This window comes from Phascolarctos cinereus, unplaced genomic scaffold (genome assembly GCF_003287225.1).
Source record: "Phascolarctos cinereus isolate Bilbo 61053 unplaced genomic scaffold, phaCin_HiC Scaffold_4;HRSCAF=312, whole genome shotgun sequence".
In the NCBI taxonomy this organism is placed as follows: domain Eukaryota; kingdom Metazoa; phylum Chordata; class Mammalia; order Diprotodontia; family Phascolarctidae; genus Phascolarctos; species Phascolarctos cinereus.
In genome coordinates this window covers 728,504,127-728,520,303 of record NW_027555847.1, presented here as the reverse complement: position 1 = coordinate 728,520,303, position 16,177 = coordinate 728,504,127, and the positions used below count along the sequence as shown (strand labels likewise).

Sequence of the window (16,177 nt, the reverse complement as noted above, 5' to 3'; positions counted from 1 at the left end):
AGTCTTTTGACTTCCATTAAGAACTAGAAATTACAAAGGAAAAGATTTCTAGAGATCAGTCTTTAACCAGCTTTCATCTAAGAGTAAAGTTAGATAATCATCTGATTAATTCTATCCATCTGTCTTTCAGGAAAAATCTATAGGAAGCCCATAATAAATCTAACAATATACAAATATTGGATATGGTAAAAATATTGGTTATTGTGATCTGTGATTATTATATAAGATCTTAAATGTTTCCCTGTACAGTTCAAGCTGAAAATTATTTAACTCCCTCTGTGAGAACTCTCAAAGGCTTCCCTGCTTGGGAAAACTTGGCTCGTCTAATCAACAAAACGCCCTGAGAAAACAAATCAGTCATTTAGAATATTAGGGTAAGAAATTGCAAAAGCAGTAACTTATCATATTCTAGCCTGTCACACTTTAAGCTAACCTAATGATAACAGGTATGAATTTAAATTGTTTGTAAAACACTCTATGTGTTTCCTAGTATATACAACTTGAAATTCTTGAGAGGATGGGAATTGGAAGCTGAGTATTTAGGGCAGCTTGTTAACTGGAAAGTCTCAAAGACAGGTAAAGGAGACAGGAGATTGAGAATTGATCCAGCTCTTTAAGGAAGTAGAGGAAGAGATTCTACCTGAAGCTATGATTATTGGAACTTGCTATTTAACAGTGCTTACGATGCTGCTGTTTGGTTAGGTCTTTTTGTCAGTGCCTGTTTGTGGGGGTGGGGGAGGAAATAAATACTGTTCTGTACCTGACTTGCATGGCATATTTAGTATCTTTCTACTTCCCCCTTCAGGGACACCACAGACTTGGGCCAAAGCTAACCTTTAGATCTTCTTCCCAAATTTCACCTGGGTCTCATCTATCTACTTGGGCACATAGAGAGAGGCATTTTTCTCCTGGTTTCTAGACCGGCAGATCAGGACAAAGACGTAGCTGAAGTTTCCTTAGATCTGTATGATAAAGTATCTCATGTGATTTTTTTTGTAAAGAAATAATGGCATTTGTGCTAGGTGACAGTACATTTCTTCCATTCAGGACGGGTTGAAAAGTCAGACCAAGTCAATGCTCACTTATGGCTAGACAGCATTAAGAAGAGATGTCTCAAGAGAAATGCCCCCCAGCCTCTGAGCTTGGTCCTGCTGTGCTGGACATTGTTACCAGTGACATGGATGGGAAACCTATCCAGTTCTCAAATAACACAAAGCTGGGTAAAGAATGCTAACAGGTTAGAACACTGGGCCAAACATGATACAATGAAATCAAACAGGAACAAGTGAAAAGTCTTACATTTAGATTTTTTAAAAATTTCCCAACCATAAGGAGGCTCACCATATGGCCAACTGAAAAATAGCTGGGGGATCCAGTGGATTTTCAGCAATATCATGCAGCATATCTAAGAAAGCTGAAGCGATCTCAGGCTGATGCTAAGAGAGCCACAGCATCTAAGATGGTGCTAACTCTGCTGCCTCCAGGAAGCCTACCCTGGAGAGATCACACCTAAAATACTGTCTTCACCTCTGGGTGGGTCTCACATTTTAAGATGGACATGGATAAGCGGGAACCTTTGCAGAGCAAATCAAAATTTTCAATAAACCCTAGTTCAGGTCAAAGATTAAAGAATCAGGAGATGTTTAACCTGGACAAGGCTTTGGGAAGGGGAGCTAATTTGAGGGTATTCATAAATACTATTGTAGCAACTCTCCTCTTTTGCTACCTTCTTTCAATTTTCACAATCAACTATGATTTGGGTCTATAGAAGGCAGCCACTACCTTGAGTTCTAGGTGTACCTACTACTAAAATTATCCTGAGACCCCAACAGGGTGCTTCCCACTAATAATAAGCCAGTAGACACGAATAGCTCTTATCAAAGGCATTACTAATACTACACAGTGAAAGTAGTAGCTACAAAATGTCTTCTTATATACCCGAGGTGCCTTCTCATACTAATACACACTGTCCCCGGGCACATAGATTAAGTACAATAGTAGTAGGACACATAGAAAATATATGTGGGCAAAGCGACTCACAACTTTTGGTGCTTTAGGCCCTGGAATTCCCGTCTCTCTTTGTCAAATCCTAAAGCAGCTCCCTCTGGCTGCAGCGTCTCTGTTGGGTGGGATACTCTATTCAGTTCCCAAAGTCTGCTCCTCTTTGCAATTCAACTTTCAATTGCCAGAGCTAAGTCTTTTCTTAAGCCTCCAGCCACCTCTCTGCTCTGCTATTTCTTCCATTGAGTGACCAGTGTGTGCTTCTGCTTTCTCAACCGGGTCTTAAACTCCCTTGAGCTAACAAACCCCCAAACTGCTGTATGGGGGTGTCTCCCTCTGGGCAGGTGGCTGTTTGACCATGGTCAGCTTGGGAAGAGGGATTTCTCTCCCTCTTCCCTTTCCCCTTCTGCAGCACAGAATGCCCCCGAGTCTTGAATCCCCGGGGTTCCCTTGACCTCATTCTCCTAACTGAGAAAACAAACCCTAACTTTGTCCCGAGTGACTCGTCCGGAGCTGCACCCTTCCGCCCGCTAGAAAGCATACTCCCAGGGGAACGGACACCCTCCTTCTGCTCTTTGCATCCCCAGAAAGGAGTGCAGGGCTCGGCACCCAGTAGGTGCTTTTTGGTTGACTGAGAAATAGACCAGATGGAAGGCTGGGCCCAGTCAGGCAGCTCCATCCCCATGGGGCAGGCTGGAGGGGACGACCAGGAGGTGCTGGGGAGGGAGGGAGCTGGGAGTGGGGAGTGGGGAGTGGGGAGCAGAGAGGGAGGAGGACTAGGGGATGGGCATGGGGTGGGGGTGTGGGACAGTGCTAGACAGGGAAAGTCTGAAGATAACCCAAGGGTGACAACGGGAAGGAGGGAGGTCTTGTTTCCCCTACAGTGGGACCGAAGGCTTCGACCCAGGCAGAGAGCAGCTAGGGAGAGCATTCGCTGCCCTACGTGCGCCTGGTCAGCACCTGGGCCAGGTGGAGGGAGCCAGGCGTAGACAAAAGCCGCCAGCTCCACGAACTACAATTCCCAGAAAGCGTTGCGGGAACACCTTGGAGCCTCGTTTGGGGTGGAGGCTGATGACCTTACTTCCGTACCCTCAGGCCCACAATCAACCCCCGCCCCCCCATTCAGACCGCTGCCAAAGAGAATGTGGTGACTGGCTGGATCAGCGGGGGGATGCTGAGGCCTGAGAGCCAATCAGGAGCCAGACGAAGCCCCGCCGCGTGGTGCTACCCCAGGTGGGGCAGAGGAGGTCCCTGCAAGTGGCCTGGAGCCAAGGGTCCTGGGCGCGGCATGTGGTGGGCAGGCATCCGTCCCCAGCCGAGCCCCAGAGTCCTGCTCGAGGCTGCTCCCCAGCTCGCTTTCTCTCCACCCTGTGGCTGCCTTTGGAGGGCTGGGCCAGTCCAGGAGCCCAGCAGGGAACATGGCCCCTGCACACCCAGCAGCTCCTGCCCCCCAGGTGAGCCCTCGGGGGGGAGGACCCCGTGCCGAGCTTGGGGCTGCGCCCTGATGGAGGCAACACTGTGGGAGGGGGGAATGCCTAAGGGCATGGACATTGGGGGATGCCCAGCCTCGGGAATATGGGAGGGGGCTGCCCTCAGGGAAGTGCCCAGTCTGCTGGGGGAGAGCACCCAGACCACCTGCAGACAGTCCCGGGCCAGCAGTGGGGTTTTAGCTGCAGCTTGAAGGAGACCAGGAGGAGGATGGGCAGGGAGGGCATTGCCGGCATGGGGCACAGCCAAGAAAATGCCCGGAGTCTGGGCTTGGAGCATCTTGTTGGGGAAGAGCAAGGGGCCGGGGTCACTGGCTCATTGCGTGTGCGGAGGAGCTGATGTAGGAGAGGATTGAAACAGTGGGGTCAGGACAGAACATCCTCTATCCCATCAGGAGACGGTGGAGTTTATTGAGTGGGGGGTGATTGGTCCAGCCTGCCCTTCAGGAAGATCACCTTGGTGGATGGTGCAGGGTGGATTGGGCAGCAGATAGGGCCATAGTCGAGGTGAGGAGGGTCTGCACCAGGGTGGGGGCAGGGTCAGAGGAGAGAAGGGGGCCTGTTGGAGAAATGTTGCAGAGGTGAAATTGACCAGAGACCTGCTTAGGTGAAATGGACAGGCCTGGGCACACCTTGGATGGGGGAGTGAGGGGAATGAGGCACCCAGGATGATGCCCAGATTGGGAGCCTGGGGACTGAGAGGAGGATGCCCTGGAACACTGATGGGGACTGGGGGAAGAGAATGAATTCCGGTTTGGACCGGTTGCCTTTAAGATGTCTGCTGGACATTCAGTTGGAGATGTCTGAAATAGGATTGGAGATGGGAGCTGAGCAGAGAGCCTGGCATAGGGTAGATGTATTTGAGAATTCTCAACACAAAGATGGGAGATAGATCATGGGAGCTGACCAGGTCACCAGGTGAAGTAGGACGGGCTAGAAGAAAAGAGGCCAGAGGACATAAGATCTTAAAATGTCATGATCATGAGTACTTGGTTGTGTAAATAGACCTTGGATGGGGGCTCAGGGGCCAGTGAGGACAAAAAGGGCAGTGTACATTTCCTCAACAGGCCTACCCCTAGAACTCTGAGAGGTAAGGATGTCACCCCATCATAGCAGGGACCTTGGGCACATAGCCATGTTCAAGTAAGAGTTGACTGGCACGAGTGTGCACACTCAGTGTGAACTGGATTGTCTCCTTCACCTTAGGCTCAGGGTGGGTTCTGACTGGACTCACTGACCATCCCCCTGGAGTAGTGACCACCCAGGGGACACTTTTCTCTGTGTCAGATCAGTGTAGGCAGTGTTAGGGGGCACAGTGCCTGGCCTGGGAAGGTGATGGTTTCTCTGGCCTCTGCTCTCATCAGACTACATCTGTGCGTTTATCACGTCCAGAGCTGAAGGATGTGGATAAGTGCTGGATCATGGGGGTGAGGAGGCCCACAGCCAGGAAGGAGAAGGGCCTCGGGAACATGCCATTGGAGGGCTACTTGAAGGAAGAGCAGACTCAGGGGACCACGATGTCTGCCTTCAAGTATTTGAAGGGCTCTCTGGTGGAAGAGGGAATAGGCTTGTTCTGCTTGGGTCCAGGAATGGCAGAGTGCCAGATTTAGCATGAGGTAAGGAAGCCCCCATGGCTGCAGCTCTTGGGCAGTGGAATGGGGTGCTGCAGCTCCTGTGGATGGCCCTTCCCTGGGGTCTTCCACTGGAGCCTGGGCAGGCCCTGGCTGGACACAGCACATACAGGATACTTGGCTGAGGTGGCCTCTTAGGCTGCTCCCAGGCCTTAGATGCTGGAGTTCCTTGGATTCAGCTTTCTCATGCTTACGATGGGGGTGATGACGAGTGTCTGCAGGGCCTGCTTCACAGAGTTGTTTTCAAGTAGGCACTTTGTGACACAGAAAGGTCAGTTCATCACAAATGCAGTGAGAGTAGTCTCATTTGGTTGCCTCGTTCAGAAGCTCGTACAAGCCCTGCACATAGTAGGTCCTCCATAGATGTGGGACTTGGAACACTGCATTCCTAGGCAGGGCAAGAACTACTTCTTACAAACTCCGTCAGCCTCACTGGTCCATCAGAAGGACTGTCCCTGGGTAAGCGCTTACTCAAGTCTTTGTTATTTCAGGAATCAGTGACCTTCAGGGAGGTGGCAATTGACTTCTCCTTGGAGGAGTGGGGGTGGCTCACCCCTGCTCAGAAGGAACTGTACCAGGAGGTGATGCTGGAGAACTACAGGAACCTCGTCTGCCTGGGTGAGGACCACGGGCTGCCCCAAGGCAGGGTCTTTCTTTCCTCCTAGGAAGTGCTGTGGCAATTCTTGAGTGTTTGCTGTTGTCTGGCATCCAGAGACCAGAGATTCCCAGTCCCTCTCTGGCATAGAGGATACAGAGTTACCTTACTCGCCTGTTCCCAGGTGAAGGGTCTTTGTACACCTGCAATCTGGCTGCTGCATTGTGTTGTTCCTGAGGCTGCCCCACCCCAAGTCCTCCCTTCTCATGCCAGATATCTTGAAGACATCAACAGTCTCCATCCTCTTAGCTGGGCTTGGGTCAAATGACCTAGTGTCTTTCTGAGCCCAGCTCCACTGCGGGGCCTGTTCCTCCCTGCTTCTAGGTAACAAGATTCAGAGCATCCTTCAATGGTCCTGTGGGCATTCCCAGCATGCTGTGTTTTTCCAGAGGGGTGAAGGAACCAGGATTGAGCTCTTTGGGGGGATTCTCTGACAGCAGATCTTTTCCATGAACAGGCCTGGCCATTTCCAAGCCAGATGTGATCTGCCAGCTGGAGAGAGGGGAAGCCCCTTGGGTGCCAGAGGGAGATGTCTCCCAGAGCAGCTGTGCAGGTGAGTCATGGTGACTGACAGTTGGTCATTTGTGGGGGAAGCCCTTCTAAATGGGTGGCCAGGCAGCTCTCCCGGGAGCTTCCAGGCCTGAGCACCTTCCCAGAGCCTCCTCTTCCCTGCAGGACATCACTCTTCTGACACGTCCCTCCTTGGCTGTGCCTCAGCTAGGACTGAACATTGGGGCAGGCAGCCCATTCCCTGGCCTCCCCTTCATCTGTTCATTCTCTTCACGTTCGTATATTCCTTAAACTATAATAACCAGTAGGCCCTTTGGGTGTCTCTGTCCTTTTCTTCTGGGTAGTAAGGTTTTGTTGCTGTGTTATTCTCCCTGATTAGAGTCGTTGCTTGCACTCTGATCCTGCTTGCTTCCCATCCCCATGACTGTGGATCCTCCTCATGTCTGTGCTTTTCAGTGACAAGCCTGCAGAGTCAGTCACGCAGAAGATGCCAGGCCTTGTGTAGTCACTGGGTCATCTCCAGGCCTTTCACCTTTCTCATCCAGCCTTTAGAACTATGTCTGTAGACTGGGGTTTTCATTTCCTTTCAGTCACTTAGGGGGACGGTCCCAGCTATGGGATCATTGCATCAGACTGTGACCATTTATGTCACTCTGGGTCTGTGGGGCTGGGTTGCTTTAGAGGAGGGAATGGATGTGAAGCTGAATAAAGAGCAGGGAATTGTGACGATGACCCGGGAGGCTTGGGAGTTGTGTAGAAGGCCAGGGACTGAACTGGGCAAGCACAGATTTGGGAGAACTTGAAGGAGGTGGATTTGAACTAAAGGAGGGCAAAGGAGATCCACTGTGAAGGAGGAAAAGGACCCAAGGAGGAAGTATACTGTGGAATAAAGAGAAGGTAGTTGGTGAGGCAAGGTAAGTGAGAAACAAATTGGCAAAGATTAGGAAGGTGGCTGGGTGTGATTCTCCAGGGGATAATCAAAGGATGTTCACCTGGGAAGGAAATAATGGACAAAAAGGCTAAAAGATACATAAAGTTACCAGTGAGAACAGAGGAGTGGGTAAAGTTTGCAGGGATTTGCATTGGGTGTGCAGTTATTTATAGTGTATCTGCTATGTTGAAAGCCTGGTGCTTACATGCCCAGATTAGTTTGATGACCTCCAAACACTTATTTGTCCACACTCTGGTTTTCTTGGAATGACGACGTGTTCCTTAAAGCTGGAAGAAGCCCATGAAGGGAAGAAGTTCTGATAAGTCAGAGGGGAATCTTGACTTGGATTGGGAGATCGGACCATGGAAAAATGGTCTGCAGAGGGGCGGGAAAATGTAGGGCTGCTGAACTGAAAAAGAAATCTGAGACTCTGACATCTTGAAAGTCCAACCAAAAGCAAGTCAGAGTGACACAAATTCCTGCATGGGTCCACCAAGCTGCAGATGCCGTAGTCTAGGAAGACAGATTCCTGCTGTTGAAACACTCAAAAGCTCCCAAGAGACGACCTCCCAAAAGGGAAACATTTGTGATGCCGATGGCCCCGGGTGTCAGAGCACAGGCACAAAGTCTGGGCACTAAACAAAGTGACGGAGAGATTCCAGGGCCAAGGGGCAGAGTCGATCTTCATGGCGCCCCTCAGACTGTGGAATGAGACCCATGACGGCAGTGGAGCTGTGGAGGCGTCTACTTTATTCTGAAGAAGTGAGAGGTATAAAGTAGAGCTGGGGGAACTTTGCGCATGAAGAAAATATATTAACAGGGAGAGAAACCTAGGAACCGAGGAGAGAGCATCTGGGGACAGGTCAGGGGCTGGACATACAAAAGTGATATTGTCATTGAATGTGGGACACTTTACATAGACAAAGGCCATGGGTTAGGCAGTCAGGCCACACCCATACAATAGCAATGTAGTCTGACCATTCCAATGCCTTTCTGAATGAGCGCTCAGTCGTTCTCATTTGTGCCAAAAGCAAAACGAAAAAAATCCTGCTCAGGTAAGGCCTGGCCTAGAAGGACCTTTTTAATTTTATAATATGGTTAAAAGAAATGCATAGCTAAAACTAAAGCTAGCTTTACGTGCAAGGGAAAGACCAGGACTTCCCCCAATAAATTCATGAGTAAAGCCAGGATGCCTCTTTCCTTGATGTTACCTGGCATAGTTCTAGACCTGCTAATGATAAGAGGAAGAAAAGGGAAAGAAATCAAGGCAGAACCACGGGCAGAGGAGACACATTTCTGCATATTGGCTGATGGCATAATGGTTTACTGAGAAAAAAATCAACAGAGGAGCTAAAGGAAAGATTTTTGCTTCTTCCAGTAGCAGGGTAGGAAACAAGTTCACCAACAACAGCATTTTTACACAGCAGTACCCAAAAGGAAGAACTAATTCAAAAGAGAAGTCCCATTCAAAGCAAGGACAGAATATATACATTCTTCCATATGTCTGTGGGTAGAGCGCAGCACCTGGATTCAGGGAGACCCAAGCTCAAGAGCTGCTTCTGACTATGTGTGACCGTGGCCAGTCAAAACCTCCTGGCGCCCCTGACAAGTCTCCGAAGATTATAAACCACAAAAAAAGTGGCCAGAAGGAACGGATCAGTTCTGTCTTCTCTCTGGTGTCAGTTACTGTCATCCCATTGATCCAAACAACAGTCTTATCTCTTCCTTGATCTTTCTCCCAATGTAGCTTTAAAAAAAAGGTTTTTTTCTTACCTTCTGATGCTGTTTTTACGAGACAGTGCCACATTCTTCCAGCCGTGCAGTGTTACCTGCCCTTGCTTCTGTCTTCTGTACAGTTGGCTGGTGACTTTTCACTTCATCCTCTCTGATCTTGTCAGACGGCTGCCTAGTCCTCGTAGCATGTTTCTTCTTAGCTGGAAATCCTTTCTCCCAAAACCAAACCACCCACAAGATGGCTTGCAGATTCCGTCACCTTTTCTATCACAGGCTCTAGAGAGGAAGTCGTCATTTCTTCCCAGTGTTCCCAGTCGTTTACACCCCAGTGGCCAGATCTTCCTGTTCAGTGAGAATCCTGTCCAAGAGAGAATTTCCCAGTATTGTTTTCTAGAGCATAGAGATATGTTCTCCAACCCATTTGCCTTCTTTTAGAAGGATGAAATGGTCTTTCAGACAGATCAGAAGATTAGCTACTCAGCTTTTCTCTGAGAGAACTCCAGAAGATGTCTGTTCAATTGAAGGTGAATAGAGAAGTGGACTGGGAGTCAGGGAGACCTGAGTTCAAATGTATCCTCAGGTACTTACTAGCTGTGTGATCCTGGGCAAGTCACTTAACCCTGTTTGCCTCAGTTTCTTGATCTGTAAAATGAGCCAGAAAAGAATATAGCAACCACTTCACTGTCTCTGCCAAGACATGACCCCAAAAGGGGTCATGAAGGGCTGAACAGAGTTGAAACAGCTGAACAAGAACAAAGTCATCACCATGTCATACCTCTAAACCAGGTTTATTATGGTCCCCAGATTGGCCGGTCTTTTTTCTTTCTGTCCAGTCCAGGGGTAGGGAACGTGCACAGCCTGGAGGCCACATGTGGCCTTCTGGGTCCTTAGGTGCACAGCCCTTTGTGAAGGGGATTTGTTCTGTGAAGTTTGGATTCAGTCAGAGGGCTGCTCCTGAGGACCTAGAGGGCCACATGGGCCCTCGAAGCCGCATGTTCCCCACCCCAGTCTAACCAGTCTGTATTTACTTCAGTGATAAAATCGCTTCTGTTTCTACTTCCATTGATCTTCATCCAGATGCTTGCCACCAGGCTTCCCTCCCCCGTTTCCTGGATTTCCCTACATGGCATGACGGAAGGTAGCATATTGGATAGAGCACCAGGCTTAGAGCCAGAAAGACTTGAGTTCAGATCCAGCCTCAGACACTTACTACCTGTGTGACCCTCAGCAAGCGACTTAACTTCTGTCTGCTTCAGTTTCCTCAACTGTAAAATGAGCATAATAATGGCACCTACCTCACAGGCTTGTTCTAAGGCTCCAATGAGATAATGTGTGTAAGAGTGCTTTAGCACTGCTGTGCTTGCCCCATAGTAGGCACTTCCTTTAATATGCACCGAGACCCCATTCCCTCTTTGACCTCTCCTGTTTCTTTTTAATAAGATTCCCCTCTGACAGCCATATTCCCATCATGGGTCTCATTTCAACAAGATTCAGAGAGGTCAGGTTTGCTTCTTTATCTTAGATTTCTCCCAGATGATTTCTGTTTATTCTCATTTTTTGGATCTCTTTCATTCCCCTTTGCTGTTGTTGTTTTTTTTTTGTTAGAGACATACTGAACTGCTGGTTAGTTTTGTGTGCTTATTTTGTATCCTGTATTTTGTATTTTGTTTTTAATCTTCTCAAGTAGCTTCTTTAACGATTATTTGTCATAATCAAGTTGGATTCATGTCAGGGATGCCAGGATTGCTCAGCATCAAAAAAAAAATAGAAGTAAAGAAAATAAAGACCAGATGATAATGTCACTAGACATTGAAAAGGCCTTGAATAAAATAAACTACTTCTTTTAAACCTCTCTTCCCTGAATGGAATTTTCATTCTTAAATATGATCAAAAATATGTACTTAAAACCAAGAGCCAGCATTATTCTCAAGGAGGAATACTGAAAATTTTCCCAGTATATACAGGGAATGAAGCAAAGGTAACTCCTTTTTAATTTATTATTTGACATAGTGCTGGAAGTACTGAATATGGCAGTAAGCTATGAGGGGAAAACAAAGGAGTAAACATCAGCAAATAGGAGGGATGATATCGCTAGCTAAAGGTATAGTGGTTTACTTGGAAAATCCAAGGAAAAGCATGAGGAAGTGGAGAGACTTCATAGCAGAGTGAATAAATTCACAAAAAAATTAGTAGTTGTGCATATTACCAATAAAAAAAAAAACAGGGAAGAGGATTGAAGAGATATTCAGTTTCCACAACTGAGTTGTGCTCAGTGCAGTAAAAATGATGCAACTATCAAAAATGTAGGACTCTAAAACAAGAAGTATTTCTCCTGTTTTATTCCAAACAATTTAGTAAAATGAGCTGTGTGAGTTAGCCCAGGGCAGCTAGATGGCACAGTGTAGAGAGCACAGGGCCTAGAGTCAGGAAGACCTGAGTTCAAATCCAGACACTTACTAGCTGTGTGATCCTGGGCAAGTCACTTATCCCTGTTTGTCTCGGTTTCCTCATCCATCAGAGGAGTTGGGAGAAGGAAATGACAAAATAGCTTAGTATCTTTGCCAAGAAAACCCCAAGTGGGGCCATGAAGAATCAGACGTGACTGAAAAATGACTAGATGACAAATTAGCCACCTGAAAAGTTCCTATTTGAGCATGTCCTATCCAAGTTTGCTCCCATTTCCCCACTGATTGAAAAATACCCTTTCTTAAAGGAATGGCTGTTGGTGAGGAGCAAGCCATCTCTGCGGCCTGCTCCTGCATCTCCCAGGGCTTCCCAAAATCTGATTCTCCTGTTGAGTTTCTTGTACCAAAGTTTGTTGGAAGGAGAATGTATAATGTTCTTCTCTCCTGGTAGGCGCTATTCCTCAAGGAGCCCTTATTTCATAAGCTTTCATAAGCTTGTTTCTCCTTAGAAAATATGCTGTCCTTACTAAATATGGAGAGGATGCAGTAAATGTACTTTGTTTTATTAAAACTACCTGTGCACAATAAAATGAGTGTTGAACTTCAGACTGACCCTTGAGCATCTATGCCCTGTTCCTTGGGGTATGCTGATCCAATGTAATGCAGTTTTCCTTATGGCTTTATTATAAATATAACTTGTGAGGGAAATAATGGGGTAGGAATAATATTATGTGTGCTCATTTTAAAATCTTTATTGTACTAGCAAAACTTATAAATCATTAGCCTATCTTTTTGGCAGTATTAAAAATGCATATATATCTCATAATTAGTTTAGTGTAAGTAAAATGTTTCCAGAATTATAAAAAAAAAGTTTCTGAATGTTTCCAGAATAAAGCTCTCAAAAAAAATTCCTATTTTTTTTTTAATTTTACCAGCAAATTCTTCATGACAGTGTCTCACAAACTTGAAATTAAGCTCATCGTTAGGGTTTATGAACATTATTTTTTGGAAAGAGGTAAGAAAAGAACAAAAGAAGTTAAAATTTTACTTTCATGATATTGTAGGAGTTAATACTGGATCTAACTTTCCAGATTAAGTGACCTAAGTTCCAGTGGCCTGTTTAATATTTTGATGATATAAAAATCCTTTGTTTTTCTCAGGCCTGTAAGAGCATCTTTATCTGCCTTTCACACATGTTATAACATGGAAGAAATAGTAATGCATTAGTAGAACTTTTTAAATAATAAAGAATGACAAACCACAGAGAACTATGTAAAAACACTACAAATATTATGATAAACAAAAGGTGGCGTCTTATGTGTCTTAATCTGTGACCCTGACAGTAATTTCCTGAGGGAGGAGAGAGAAGACAGAACTAAGTAAGCAGCAAATTACCTTTCTCCTAGCCAGGGTAAAAGAGTTTTGAGGGGGTTTTTTATACTTTCACCTGCACAGATTCAGAGGTTATCCCTGAACCCAGGAAGTCTGCTTCACAGCTTGGTGCTCCTTCAGAAGAATCTTCACCTGAACGGCTCACAAAGGATCATCCCTGTTTCTCCAAGTGGGGAGAAGCTTCAGAACCTAACACCAGGTTGAAAAGGAACTGGTGTGATGAGGAGATCCAGTCTAGGCAAGTAGAAGTCCTCCTAAGGAAAATCCTAATAAAGTGAGAGGCCATGAAAGAAACAGACATGGCTTAATTTTCAGTCTACGACCAGTCCTTTTTCTTCAGTGGATAGCGTCTGTAGGACAGAGTTCTCCATGAATGTGATCCCCAGAGCAAGAGTTTGAATCTATTCAGACCTATGTAAATGTAACAGAATCTACTGCAGGAAGTGATCTCCTAAGTAATGCATGTCTGAAATGCTTAAATTTTAATATCCTTCTGGTTATCTTAGGATATGTTGTTTAAAAAAATGCTATAATGAATGTGGAGACCCTTTTAACTATTATTAACCTATTACTTCTCTTCACAGAATTCATACTGGAGAGAAACCCCATAAATGTGATGAATATGGGAAGGCATTGCCCAAAGTCTCACAACTGAATGTACATCACAGAATTCATACTAGCAAGAAACCATCATATAAGTGTGATGAATGTGGGAAGGCCTTTAGCCGGCGTTCACACCTTGATGGACACCAGAGAATCCATACTGGAGAAAAACCTTATAAATGCAAGGAATGTGGGAAGACCTTCAGATGGATCACAGGACTTACTCAACATCAGAGAATCCATACTGGAGAGAAACCTTATGAATGCAAAGAATGTGGGAAGGCCTTCACACAGAGCTCACAATGTATTCAACATCAGAGAATTCATACTGGAGAGAAAAATTATGAATGCAATGAATGTTGGAAAGTCTTCAAATGGCACTCACACCTTATTAAGCACCAGAGAATTCACACTGGAGAGAAACCTTATGAATGTGATGAATGTGGGAAAGCCTTCAGATTCAGAACAGGCCTTACTGTACATCAGAGAGTGCATACTGGAGAAAAACCTTATAAATGTAATAAATGTGGAAAGGCTTTCAGACAGATCTCACATTTTAATGAACATCAGATAATTCATACTAGAGAGAAATCTTATGAATGTAATGAATGTGGAAAGACCTTTAAATGGAGGTCAGAACATACTCTACATCAGAAAGTTCATATTGGTGAGAAACCTTATGAATGTGATAAATGTGGGAAGGCCTTCACACAGAGTTCACAGTGTATTCAGCATCAGAGAATTCATGCTAGGGAGAAACATTATAAATGTAAAGAATGTGAGAAAGTCTTCAGCCAGAGGTCTCAACTCATTGTACATCAGAGAATTCATACTGGAGAAAAAACTTACGAATGTAATGAATGTTGGAAGGTCTTCAAATGGCACTCACACCTTACTCAGCACCAGAGAATTCACACTGGAGAGAAACCTTATGAATGTGATGAATGTGGGAAAGCCTTCAGTTTGAGGACAGGCCTTACTGTACATCAGAGAGTGCATAGTGGAGAAAAACCTTATAAATGTAATGAATGTGGAAAGGCTTTCAGACAGAGTTCACATTTTAATGTACATCAGATCATTCACACTGGAGAGAAATCTTATGAATGTAATGAATGTGAGAAAGTCTTCAGCCATAGGTCTCAACTCATTATACATCAGAGAATTCATACTGGAGAGAAACCTTATGAATGCAGTGAATGTAGGAAGGTTTTCATGTGCCACTCGTACCTCATTCAACATCAGAGAATTCACACTGGAGAGAAACCTTATGAATGTGATGAATGTGGGAAAGCCTTCAGTTTCAGAACAGGACTTACTGCACATCAGAGAGTGCATACTGGAGAAAAACCTTATAAATGTAGTGAATGTGGGAAGGCTTTCAGACAGATCTCACATTTTAATGTACATCAGATAATCCATACTAGAGAGAAATTTTATGAATGTAATGAATGTGGAAAGACCTTTAGATGGAAGTCAGAACTTACTCTACATCAGGGAATTCATATTGATGAGAAACCTTATGAACGTAATAAATATGGGGATGCCTTCAGCCAGAGATCAAAACTTACTCTTCATCAGAGAATTCATGTTAGGGAAAAATGTTAAGAAAGAATGTAAAGATTGCAAAGGTCATGAGGCAGAGCAGCACATTTATAGTCTATTAGGAGATTCCCAGAACCACAGAATATCAGTGTTGGAAGGTCTGCCCCAGCCCACTGCATCTGGTCCTCCTCTGCTTGTTCCTGGAACTCAGTGTGCAAGTCGTCCACACTCTAACACGTCTGCAGTGTCTCTCTCTCCCCTGACTCTTTCCCAACTTTCTAAAAACATTGAGTCATAGGATTCTAAGTGCAGAGCTGGGAGGAACCTCAGACCTTTAAGTTCAACCCCCGTGTTTTACTCAGGAAGAGCCTGAGGCCTATGGACGTCAGGTGAGTTGGCCAAGCTACACAGGACAGACCCAGGTCTCACCAGGACTTAAAAAAAACCCCATGGTTTCCATTCCAGATGGTCTTCTGAAGCTGCTCTCAGAGTTGCCAATGACAACTAGTTGCCAAATCAAAGAGACTCTTGTTTGCTCCTTATCCTCCTATTTACTTCCTATCATTCTGTGTGACTCTTGGGCACCCTGTGGTTCCATGTTCTCTGTTCCTCAGAGAGCCCACACTTGGTTCTCCTCCTGTCTCTTTAACTGTATCTTCTCTCTCCCCTTTACATTGCCCCTTTCCTGGTCTTCCTATCAGGGGTTCTCCAAGAGTCTATTCTGGGCCCTCTTCCTTTTCCTTTTTTTCCCCCTACTTCTTAGGTATCTCTTTTATCAACTCTTTTCTGTTTTCCCTCTACAGTATCTCTCACATCCCTCCCCTCTCTTTACTTACAACCTATTACAGACTTTTTACCCAGACTATTATAGTGGCCTCCTAATTGATCTCCCTTCCTCCAGGAGACTTTTCCTTCTCCAATTCATCCTCAGCCACCAGAGTGATATTCCTGAAGTCTGTCTCTCCACATGGCTCCTCATTCCAAGAACCTCCAGTGGCTTCCTGTTGCCCCAAGGATGGAATTCAAAGTCCATCTTGACTGGGATCTGTTCCTCACACAGAGCATTCTACATCTCTGGGCCTGTACACTGGCTTTCCCTCATGCCTGGAATGCACATTTTCCTCACCTACACCTCTTCTAATCCCTTTTGTTCAAGGGAAGTCTCCAGGTTACTTTTGTTTTTTGTCTACATGTTTGACATTGAATGTAAACTCTGTGCCTTCCCCAGCACCAATAATAGTTCTGTGTACTCAGTTGGTGGATAATAAATGTTTGAGTTGAATTAA

The 16,177-nt window shown here is 45.6% G+C and overlaps 2 protein-coding genes across 3 annotated transcripts in view; one reads left to right on the top strand and one right to left on the bottom strand.

The window, feature by feature from the left end:
- Window positions 1–3,421, bottom strand: part of LOC110201778 (uncharacterized) — a 23,451-nt gene extending 20,030 nt beyond the window's left edge. Inside the window, exons 1-2 of the mRNA XM_078151860.1 lie at window positions 3,230–3,421; window positions 2,884–3,013 (exon numbers count right to left, since the gene is read on the bottom strand). Of these exons, the coding sequence (XP_078007986.1) occupies window positions 2,884–3,013; window positions 3,230–3,421 (322 nt within the window). The remainder of the gene's footprint in view (window positions 1–2,883; window positions 3,014–3,229) is intronic.
- On the top strand, window positions 3,069–16,177 carry LOC110201751 (uncharacterized). 2 transcript variants are annotated; one of them, XM_020977613.2, is made up of 5 exons: window positions 3,069–3,455; window positions 5,611–5,737; window positions 6,232–6,327; window positions 12,810–12,984; window positions 13,331–16,177. In XM_020977613.2, exons 1-5 carry the CDS (start codon window positions 3,420–3,422, stop codon window positions 14,952–14,954), a joined length of 2,058 nt encoding a protein of 685 aa, XP_020833272.1. In that variant the 5' UTR covers window positions 3,069–3,419; the 3' UTR covers window positions 14,955–16,177. The 2 variants fall into 2 exon arrangements, with proteins under 2 accessions (XP_020833272.1, XP_020833273.1); XM_020977614.2 differs by lacking the exons at window positions 3,069–3,455; window positions 5,611–5,737; window positions 12,810–12,984 and having other exon boundaries at window positions 5,776–6,327.